Source organism: Protopterus annectens, chromosome 1.part1 (assembly GCF_019279795.1).
Source record: "Protopterus annectens isolate FY-2018-M chromosome 1.part1, PAN1.0, whole genome shotgun sequence".
Taxonomy (NCBI): domain Eukaryota; kingdom Metazoa; phylum Chordata; order Ceratodontiformes; family Protopteridae; genus Protopterus; species Protopterus annectens.
Window position 1 is genome coordinate 1260006831 of NC_056726.1, and position 12005 is coordinate 1260018835.

The 12005-nt window shown below is 40.0% G+C and overlaps 1 protein-coding gene across 1 annotated transcript in view; it reads left to right on the plus strand.

The window, feature by feature from the left end:
- Positions 1-12005, plus strand: part of LOC122816096 (carbonic anhydrase-related protein 10-like) — a 1019679-nt gene that overhangs the window by 300105 nt on the left and 707569 nt on the right. Inside the window, exon 6 of the mRNA XM_044088879.1 lies at positions 5240-5394. Within this exon, the coding sequence (XP_043944814.1) occupies positions 5240-5394 (155 nt within the window). The remainder of the gene's footprint in view (positions 1-5239; positions 5395-12005) is intronic.

Sequence of the window (12005 nt, forward strand, 5' to 3'; positions counted from 1 at the left end):
ACAATATGCGTGTTATCACTTGTGCAAACCATATGAGCGAATATGGGAAACATGACTGTGAAAAATGTCAGGCACAATTCGAACATTCACCACACTTCTGCAACTCTACGTACTGAGCAACCCACAGTAAAGACCATTCTTTTGTAGGGGGAAAGCCCCCCCCCCGCACCTCCCACACCCCCTGCTACTTATATATACAAAGTCTGAGATTGCACTACAGTCAGGAAAAGGGTACATTTCCTGATCCCCACTATAGTGCCATCTGCATTAAAATGTAGAAAGTCACAACAGTGAATGCTGTAGTGCATTCGCTGTTGTGCATTTCTACATTTCTATGTTCGTTCATTCGATACTATCGAATGGGGCATTTTGGACTGCCGTGAATCACACAAAGTCCGATCACCCATTTGATAGTAAACCGAATGTCATTTGGTCTTCATAAATGTGCAAAAGCAACCTTTAAAGCAGGAAACAAACAGAACCAAGATGCTATCCTCCAAAAAAGGAAGCCAATCTCGTGGTCCACTGCCATAAACAAACTCTACAACAGAAGGAAGAAACTGTTGCAAAAGAGAGTAAAATCCCATGAGTGGAGGAGCTGCCTGGTCAGCCTCAGTAAGAAGCTGAGATCCCTTATAAGATCCTCCAAAGCTAGCTATGAAAACAAAATCACCACTGATTCTAAGGGCAAACACAAAGCATTCTATAGCTATGTCAAGAATCCCAATGGCAACACCCATATCTGCTCTGAGTTACAACACAATGGCATGAAAATTACAGAACCAACTGATATTGCCAACATCCTGGCAGATAGGTTCATTGCTAACTTTACCCCCCCCCTCTCACTCCCTAAAGGGCCCATATCTATACAGGAAGAATGCAGAGTCCCTGTAATCGCATCTATGCAGGTAAAAGCTGCACTCTCTAAAACCAAAAACACAGCATCCATGGGACAACATCCCAGGCTGCATTTTACATGAACTTCAGAATGAACTGGCTCCCCACCTAAGCACCATGTTGAATCATAGTCTCACGTCAGGCTTTGTGTCCACTGAATGGCTCACAGCAACAGTTATCCCACTCCACAAAGGGGGAGCCACCACTGATCCTGGGAACTATTGCCCTATTAGCCTGACGAGCCTGGTCTGCAAGGCCATGGAAAGTATCATCATGGAACTCATAAACAAAGACATTGTTAACTTCCAAACTCTGGACCCCACCCAGTTCGGGTTTGTGAAAGGCAAATCATGCCTTCTGAACCTGATCAACTTCTTTGAGGCAGTCACCAAAGCTGTAGATAAGGGTAAGGTGGTTCATACAGCCTATCTTGACTTTGCCAAGGCTTTCGATACCATCCCCCATTCTGGAATTATAGCTAAACTCACTAAACTAGGTATAAATCCCTACATCACAAGATGAGTTGCCAACTAGCTCACTGACAGAACCCACACTGTAAAAGTTGCAGACTCCAAATCTGACTTCAAACCAGTGACAAGTGGAGTACCACAGGGTTCAGTCCTGGGACCTCTCCTGTTTGGTATCTACTTCTCTGAAGTACAGGCTAACACAGAAGGCCTCTGGCTAACGAAGTTTGCAGATGACTGCAAACTAGGAGCCATAGTTAAGTCCCCAAATGATGTGGGCATCCTACAGAAGGGCCTCACTGAGACAGATGCCTGGTGTCAGAGGCATGGCCTCAAGCTCAGTGCCAAAAAGTGCATTTTCATCACCTTTGGTAAAAACTCTGTACCCATGAACTACCACATAAATGCCAGTCTACTTAACATCGAATGTATGATAAGAGACCTTGGGACCCAGGTGGACAGTAGTTTCTCCTTTGATAATCACATCTCCACAGTAGTCAGAAAATCCTACTATGTGGCACACCTCATCACAAAAGGGTTCTCATCCAGGAAAAATGAGGTCATTGTTCCCCTCTACTCGGCACTCATTAGACCCATTATATAGTACAATGCCCCTTTTGTAATGTACCTCACAAGACATCTGCAGCAGCTGGAATGGCCACAGAAGTACCTCACAAAGAGGATTACTAGCCTCAAGCAGATGCCCTACCCTGACCGTCTCAAAAAACTCCAGCTTTACTCTGTAGCATATCTCCTACGCTGAGGATATCTCTGCCTAACATATAAAGGTATGTTAAATCCAGAGCTGTTGGACATGCTACACCTTAAGAAATCCCAATCCATCCGAGCTACATGCTCTAGGGACCTAAACCTTGTCGCCACAATAAACAGGACATGCTGGAGGGATCGATTCCTGTCCCAGACACTTCCTATACTCTGGAACAAGCTACCCATCTATGTCAAGCAAAGTTCCTCATTAGCACTCTTCAAGAAAAATCTTGATGAGTGGGTGGGAAATAGGAAATGCACCCCGGGGATCACTTTTGTGGCTCTGCTAGACAGGGGCACAGGAAATTAACTTTCTTGGGTGGCATAAGCCAGGGAACCTTGTTGGCTAGGCTTACTTAGGCCCTTGGGGCGTTAGCCTAGTACCTACCTATGAACCTATGAAAGCTGCAGCACCAAGAAAACATCATTTTGGGACGGAATTGTGATTTAAAAGAAATTGAGCAAAATGAACTGTAAAAATATTTGGGAATTGATAAAGGGTCAGCAATAAAACATGAACAAATGTGAATAAAACTTTGTAAAGAATATTTTAGAAGACTAAAATTAATATTGAAATCAGTGTTGACATCTTGGAACAAAGTCCAAGCTATAAACCAATTTGCTTTTCCTGTTCTAACTTACAGTTTTTGAATGACTGATTGGCTTCAAAAGGTGATGGATTGGTTGGACAAGAAAACTAGAAGGATGTTTCATTCTTATCAAATTATTTAAAAAAAATCAGTGTATCCCAATATATAATTCCCCCTTCTGAAGGAGGTATGGGCCTCTTCAGAACTGATTACATGTATAGATCTGCAATGGTAAGACTGCATACATGTCTGCTGACCTCACAAGACCCAAACATAGTGAAAGTTTTAAAACATGGGGAGAATAAATCTAAGATGACTTCAATGCCTAGTTTAGCAAAGCATACCTGTGTCAAGTGGGAATGGAAATCAAACCAGAAGTAGACAAAAATCAACCAGCAACTGAATGTGCCAAAAAACAAAAGAAAGAATATAAGGTGAAGGATCAGATGAGAAGGAAAGAAATATGGACATTCATAAATCTAGCTGCAAGTTTAGAAAACTCTTGGAATGACCTCGCAAGTTTAGAAAACTCTTGGAACAACCTCATGTTGATCAGGATCAAAGGAATGGTTAAGGAGAGGTGAATTTAAACCCAAGATAGTGCACTATGTACACATTGGTTTATAAAGTCCATTGAACATGTGGGAGAAACAGACAAATGTTGGTTTTGTAAAACAGAATTGGAAACAGTCACACACCTTGTTGCTGGTTGTGGTACACTAATAGCAGAAGGACTGTATACTGACAGGCATAATAATGTGGCAAGACTGTTGCAAAGGGGATTGCGCAAACATTATAATACTGAAGTAGCTGAAAAACACTGGAAACATGACCCACAAAGCATTATAGACAATAATGCAGTTTATATCACATGAAATCATCCATTACCAACAGTTCAAAAAAAGATGTAAGAAAACCATATAACCATCCATGAAAAGAAGACAAAAGTAGCATTGATCATTGAAATTGCTACACCAGTGACTATAGTGTCTTACGTACAGAGAGACACAAAGTCATAAAATACCAGGATTTGCATAAGAAAGAAGGGCAATGTGGAAGGAAGATACCCAGACAGTTCCAATAGCAGTAGGAGCAATGGGTCTTATAAAAAAGAATTTACAGTCATACTTAGATATGTTACTGATACATGCAAATCCATGTGAACTGCAGAAGGAGTCATTACTGGACATACTGTAGGTGCTGTGAAGAATACTTCTGGCTAACATCAAAGATTGAAACAATACTAATTTCATGAACTTTAATCATACTTTGACTTAAGAATGGGGTCCATTTCCGTCATGGTGTTAGAAATCCAAAAGACGTGGAGAAATTAAAATTGAGAACCCTAGCATCAGTACCCCTTATGAATATTCAGGGATATTTTTACATGCTGCATGCAACGTCCGCTATGTCTTTACAAAACCAAACTGCTTGAAATGCATCTCATTGGTGCTCTATCCTTTGCCACAAACAATACTGCACATCAAGTACACAAAATGGATCACACTTTCATGCAAGTTGACCGATGCACATCTTTAAGAAAGTTCCCACATCCCTCACTTTATTCCTCCTACTCCAAGGTAGCTACAACTTAGAGAAAGAACAATAAGATGAAAAATCTACTATTTACTGGGTTTGCAATGTTACATGCACTTCAATAGATAATGTGGTTTACATAGCTGTGATGTATGGCTTGACATAATGATGAGATTCAGTAACTGGTAGTATAGTCATTGCTGTTTTTTCACTGCACATATTTTGCACTTTGCTTCCTGTAGTACAGAATTTGTTATAGTTATCTGATATGCCCAGCTCTCTAGTGCACAGAAATGGAACCCTGAATGTGCTTAGTGAGCCTGGTTTGAGTAGGGAGCCCAGTTGCTGGAGAAGTCAGATGGAGGGATGGAAGTAAGCAGTCAGTGTCAGCTCACATATCCTGTGGTTGGCGAGAGGAGACTATGACAGCTTCTCAAGCTCCAGTTGGACAGTAGCTGGGAGGTAGTGTGAGCAGTACAGATGGACAGTTTAATAGGATTCAGGCAGTGCAGAAGCACTGTAGCTACAGCCTGCCTGCAGAAGCATGCTCCAATCAGTCCAGCATTGCAGGTCATATTATAGCAGGGAGCTCATTAGGCATTACATGGCAAGTCACGCAGCAAACACTGAGCCAGCCATGGATGATAGCTGCAAAGGTCATGACTCTCACCATCACAGCTGTCTTCATTACTCAGGGTGGGGTAAGGATAAGGATCCGCAGAGGGGTCTATGAAGACCTGAGAGCTAGTGGAGGATAATTCAGAAAAAGAGACAGACAAAAAATAGCTATTTGATATCACTGGTTCTAGGTATGTGTGGTCCCTCCTTCCCACATTACAGCTGAAAAAGTTAATTAATGTTTCACATGGCACATCTGTTTCACTCCATGTAATCTGGTGCTTTTAAATATGAATATGTTGTTTTTAAATGCATGTATTCCAATAGTCTATTTATTTAAAGATTTTTGCCTTTTTTTTTCAGATGATGCACATGTGGTAAAAGATCTTAATATTGCCGAACTGTACCCTGAGACATTTAGCTTTGTTACATACCAAGGTTCGATGACCACACCTCCCTGCTATGAAACTGTGACATGGATAATCATTGATAAACCACTGAGTATCACATCTGTACAGGTAAGCATGCACTCAGCATTACATTCGTACTTGAAGCATGCTTTTAATGCAAATGCCATACTTAAATGAGCCATGACCGGTGAGAGGTTCACTGATGAGAATTAAATTAAAGGTCAGCTGTTTATTCAGTTGCTACTACACAATCATATGGCCAGTCTTTGAATCCTGGGCTACATTCCTTGTCAGCTGATTTTGCACAACAGGACATGTGAAGATCTTGGAATAATAATTGATGGCTGGCACTCCTCTCTGGTAAACTGAGACTACCCAAAATCAGTAATCAGTCATATACATTCTGAAGATGTACCTGTTGAAATGAAAAGTGACAAGCTATTTAACAAAAAACAAATTTAGATTAATGCCACCATAAAAAAATTTATTCTGACATACATTTTTATAAGAACAGTTAATAGTATGCAAACAGGACTTGCACTTTCTAAGAGATACCTTCATTCATTTAAAAGGGTAAGTTCTGTGCAGGCTAACCTTTTCTTCATGGTGACCCTGAGACAGTGGTGAAGTGACCTCCTCAGGGTTACTCATTATACAAGTGGAAAATTAAGAACTGATGAATGAAGCTCATTTTCAACTCTTAACCTTAATCCACTGTATAATACAGCCATTATAAATTGCATTATTTGTTTATTAACCAGTTTAACCCACTAGGCAAAAATTTCTTTTCAGCAGCTCAGGAAAAGACAGTAGTTAAATGGAGGCTGAGAGAATCAAACCCTGCTCTATAGGATGAAACTCATTAGCAGCTTATAGCTATAATCCTCAGTACTGAACTGCCAGACATAATACTCCATTAATAGCAGCAATATTATTCAAGGCCATTTGATAATGCAGTGAAATGTTAATGTTTAAACATTTGCTTTTCTTGTCAAATATTGTATGAACTTGTGCTGATTGTACCTTATAACTCATGGCTTAATTGCTGTTTAAAACCTATACCAAGACTTTGTAACTTTGATCACTCAAATTGCTTGTACTCTCTTTACAATCATTTTGTGCTTCAAAATGTATTTTTAAGCTTGTTTTTTTATTCTAACTATTGTATGTAGCAATCTTATCATACTTGGAGCTTTTCTCCCTGGGCCTCTACTGAAAAAGGATATGTATCCAGCTAGACTAGCCCGGTCAACAAATATAAAATAAATATAAAATAAAATAAAATAAATAAATAAAAACCTTCCCATGTGTTACTATTCCTTTGGATATTGCTTGTGAGCTACATTTTATAGATTAACTGCATTTCATGTAATTGGATCATAGGTAGCCATTGCCAAGCTGTCCAGGAGACCACTGTTGAGCCTAGTCCAGTTTTCCAAATGAGGCTGGTTAAATGACTTGCTCAGAGTCACTTGAGCAGACAATACTCTGGGGCAATTAGAAAGCTGAGCCGGGTGACTTATGGTCTCTGGACAAAAACAGGTGCTGTCATTGCCCATAGTGTTTTTCTCTCTGTAGTGATAATTATAAATGCTAAATATGTCATCAGAATTTCACTAAGCAGACACATGGAGATCTTTAAATGGGAAAAGTGCAGTAACAAGGAATGACACCTCTACATTCTTTATCATATTTATGTAGTATTTGGCTATTAGCCCTACATTTCTTCTCTGCTCTTTCAGAGATGATTATTGTTTTTTTTCATAATTTTCTATTTTATGGTGCACTTATTCTATTTTTATATAATTAACACTGTGAAAATTATGCCTAATTAGTGTGATGAGTCTAAAAACTGCATCATTTTCAGTCTGAAAGATGTTGACTGTGGTACACTGAGCAGCAAAGACTGCATGTCTATTTTGAATAGCTGGTTTAAGAGCAGTCAATTTGTTAGACAAAAAGGAATAAAAATATGTTAAGAAATTGTATGTAACCTCAAGAGATCGTAATATTTTGGTGAGGGGGTGGATTTTATAGCTTCTGACACATATACACCAACAAAATAGACATGAATGGATGTTCAGAAGCTATACAGATGCTTTGTGAAAGCTCAGTTCAGAAAACCTTCTGTCAATAAGTGACCCACACTGACCTTTGTTCTCTCTTATTTTGTTAAATTGATCAAATAAGAGAAAACTTTATCTTTAAAAAGGTCATTTCTATATAGGTGGATAGCTAAATTCCAGTTCCAGATACCACATCTGCAGTGAAGAGGGCTTTGTAGGATCAATGACCGTGGTGCTTTGAAAATCCTCTTCTTACACACAAGTGTTATAATTGATACAGTACATGCTGTGTATGTTATTAATAACATAAACTGAATTCTCTGGAAGACAGCAAAGCTTGCAATTAAAGGACCAGAGCTAAGCCAAACATGTTTCTTATTAATTTGTTCAGCTTATGTAAAGAACTGTAACAATGCTATTTTGACTGTGCATGCAAAAATATCCAACATATGCAAGGCAACACATATGGCAAAAAGCTTTGAAAAAAAAAAATCATATGTAAATCAGTGGTGCCACAGTCCGAGTCCAAGTAGATTTAAAAATTATGTAAAATTAAAACTAAGCAAGGAAAAGTAATACATTTCAGAAGAACTCAGATAATGCATATGCATGGCATCACTGCCCCCTTTTTGTTTTACATACTGGAGTAGCTAAATTAACAGAGGGAACCAGTACTAAATATTAACTTTTAAATAATATTAATTAATGAACTATATGACTTACGTTATGCTGGCTATAAATCCCAGCACTACCTGTTCTGACTTATATGAGGATATATTTCTTACAATAGAAATGTTATTGTTTGAATAACTAATTTAAACAGTTATTGCATATGTGATACTCATTCATTCAAGTCTTCATACACGCTGTACCAACAATAGATAGAAGCAGGGAGACAGTGGTTGTAAAATATATTGGTCTAATAGATTATTATCTTACTGGGAAAGAAAATATTATTTTTGTTAATTTGTCTGCAAAGTGTTAATGTCCACTACTACAATTTTTGCAGACACATTACCCCACAGATTTACCAGCAGCATCTGCTTTATACAAGAATGCATAAATCTGAAGTTGACCTACAAATGTACAAAAGAAAGGAAACACTTGACTTGTTAAATCGCTAGTGATTGTTGATAAAACCATGACACATCTGTAAGCCTGATGTGTCTCGTAAAATACCTCCTTTGAGATTCACCACTGAACACGGGGAGTATGACAGCAGAAATAGACCAAGCAACACATCCAGACTGTCATTTTTTTGTCCACTGCCACAATGTGCATTCAACTTGTTCTCTTGTCACTTTCAACAGATTTGGTCCCGTTCTTTTATTAGTGTGGTCTCCAGATCTGGGTTAGACTTCAGGTTTCTCACCTTCTTAGACATAAAGTACCTATACCTTTTGACAATGTTGATATCTGCTTTGTTCCTTAAAAATGATTTTTGCAGAAGAAGAAGACAGGACTGTATTCATTAAATTATGCCAGGCAGAGCAGTCCTGTCTCATCTCTTGGTGAATGCACAATAGTTCAAATCCCATTAATTCTTCCAACTTTAAAAAGTAAATAATATAAATAAATAAAAGTATCTCTGATTGCAGACATTTGCTCCAGTTTATTTTCAGATTTGTCTCTGCTCTTGATCTGAGATTATAAGCAGTGAGGACACGTGACTTTCTCCCAAGCATTCTCATTTCCAGCAACTCTGAAATTTCATTATGTTCTTAGTATTTATTACTGCTTCGTAGTAACTTGATTAAAGTGTAGCTATCATTCTAAATCTTTTGGATTAAGCACTTGGGCTTCAGACCAGTTGTTTTACATTAGGAGGGTTTGTGGCATGCACTGTGGTGGCAGGACAGGTAGCTTACATCCTTCTAAGTTGGGAACTGCTGATTGACAGCTCAGTGTCTGTTATTCTAAAAGTGTATTAGTTCTGGTTTAAGCACTTGGGCTTCAGGCCAGTTATTTTACATTAAGAAGGTTCGTGGTCTGCACTCTTGTGGGAGGAGAGGCTGGACTCTGCCCTTCTGAGCTGGGAATTTCTGGTTAAAGGCTTATAGTGCCTGCATATTTGAACTGTTTCTTACTGAAATTGGTACACCTTGTTTGCTGTAGCATAGACTAGATCCAGGCCTGCTGAATCTAGCTTTGTTTGTATGCTTGTTGTTTGTTTGCTTGTTATTTCCCTGGAACACTAATTCCACCTAAAACGCGGCTTTTCAGCGGTTCTGTGGATCCCTAGTGATATCTGCATTGCTTACTGTACTTATTTCCTTGTTTCACTTGAAAGAAAGTTACTGTTTGTCGTTTTTGCATTTTAGTTACCTGTAACACATTGCACTTAAGTTACCTGGCACTTGCTCACTAAGCAATTATATAAGTCAGCACTAAAAAATTAAAAGCACTACACCCTCACAAACTCCCCTTGAGTACCTTGTTCCCCATTGGCCCTTGTTTTCAATTATAAAGGAATTCCCAATACTATTCTAGCATGTCCAAAGGTCAGTTGTCAAGCTCCTCTCTGGTTCAGCTGGTGAATCTGGGAATCTTGAGGTAATGTTACAACTGCCTCATGTACACAGACAACCCTCTCCTCCTCCCAACAAATTCCAACACATGTGAGAGATGCAACCATATAGCCAAACTGGAGGCTAAGCTCTCTCAACTCAGTACTGGCATAACCAGTCAGGAGGAGAAGGAAACCACACTCACTACAATTCCAGTCTCACATAGACTTACCACGACAGCAAACCAAACACATAATCACACAAAAACATACTCGGAGGCTCTAAATAAAGATCTGCCTAAGCAGCAGAGACCTCCAAAGCAGACACCCAAGCAACCGCTACCCCAAAACAAAACACGTGCAACACATATCTCACAAAGCCAGTGTGCTGAACAGTCACAGCCCTTAAGGCTAAAGAACACACCTGATACATTTGTAATAGGTGACTCTATCGTCAGGCACTCACTGGTAAGATCAGACCATAAACTAATCCAACTGGATAGTCACATCCCGACCCCACACCCTGCCCAGAAAACCACAGTGAAAAACTTCTTTAAAGCAAATTTCACACTCCTCAAAACCGAGGTGGAATCCTTCAAAGCCCCCGGGCCTGTGGAAAATACAGCCCAGACCGCAGAATCCTTTATAAATGCATTCTATGAACACCTTCAGGAATGCATGGATCATGCAATCCCAAATAAAACCAAGACCCAATCCTCCAAAGGCAGACGTCCTGTCTGGTGAACCCCAGCCATAAACAAACTATACAATAGAAGGAGGAAGGTACTATATGATAGAGCAAAATACCAAAAAGGGAAGGCAACTCTGATCAGTATTAGCAAAAAACTACAGGCACTCATAAAATCGTCTAAGGCCAGCTTCGAGAGAAAAATTGCACAGGACACTAAGGATAATCACAAGGCTTTCTTTAGTTATGTTAGGAACCTAGGTGGGAATTCCCAGATATGCTCAGAATTAGTACAAAATGACAAAAAATACACCGAACCCACAGACATTGAGAACATCCTAACTGACAGGTTCAGTGCAAGCTTCTCCCCCACCCCCCACCAAAAGGGCAAATATCTATATCAGCAGATTGCTGCCCCCCTGACATCTCAGATGCTCAGGTAAGAGCCGCCCTCTCCAAAGCAAAAAACACAGCATCAATGGGACCAGACGGTGTCCCGGGCTGCATCCTACATGAACTCCAAGAAGAGCTAAACCCAAACATAAAACTACTGTTCAATCTCAGCCTTACTACAGGATATGTACCCAAAGAGTGGTGTACAGCAACAGTGGTCCCTCTCCACAAAGGTGGTACCTCAACGGACCCTGGAAACTATTGCCCCATAAGCCTGACTAGCTTGGTCTGCAAAGCTATGGAAAGGATCATCATGGACCTCATAAATAAAGATATTGGGGACCTACAGACACTGGATCCTACCCAGTTCGGCTTTGGTAAGGGAAGATCCTGCCTCTTAAACTTGGTCGACTTCTTTGAAACCATCACCAAGGCCATTGATGAAGGGAAGGTGGTCCACACAGCCTACTTGGACCTTGCAAAAGCCTTCAATACAATACCCCACTCGGGCATTATAGATAAGCTCACCAGCTTAAATATAAACCCCTATATCACTAGATGGGTTGCAAACTGGCTCAAAGACAGAACCCACATGGTTAGAATTGCTGGAGCCATGTCAGATTCCAAACCAGTTACAAGTGGTGTCCCACAAGGCTCAGTCCTGGGACCTCTCTTGTTCAGTATATATATTCTCGGAGGTACAGGCCAACACGGAAGGACTGTGGCTGACCAAGTTCGCAGATGACTGCAAACTGGGCGCCATAATCGACTCTCCAGCCGACACAAGCATCCTCCAAAAGGGCCTCATAGAAACAGACAACTGGTGACAGAGCCATGGCCTCAAGCTAAACGCCAAAAAAGTGTATAGTCATCCCCTTTGGCAAAAACAAAGTGGCCACAAATTACCACATAGGTGGTAATCCATTAAGTACAGAAGAAGTAATTAGGGACCTGGGGACCCAAGTTGATAGCAATCTCTCATTTGGCAACCACGTGGCCAAAGTGGTTAGAAAAACATTTTATATAACCCACCTAATCATGAAGGGATTCACATCTAGATCAGGGG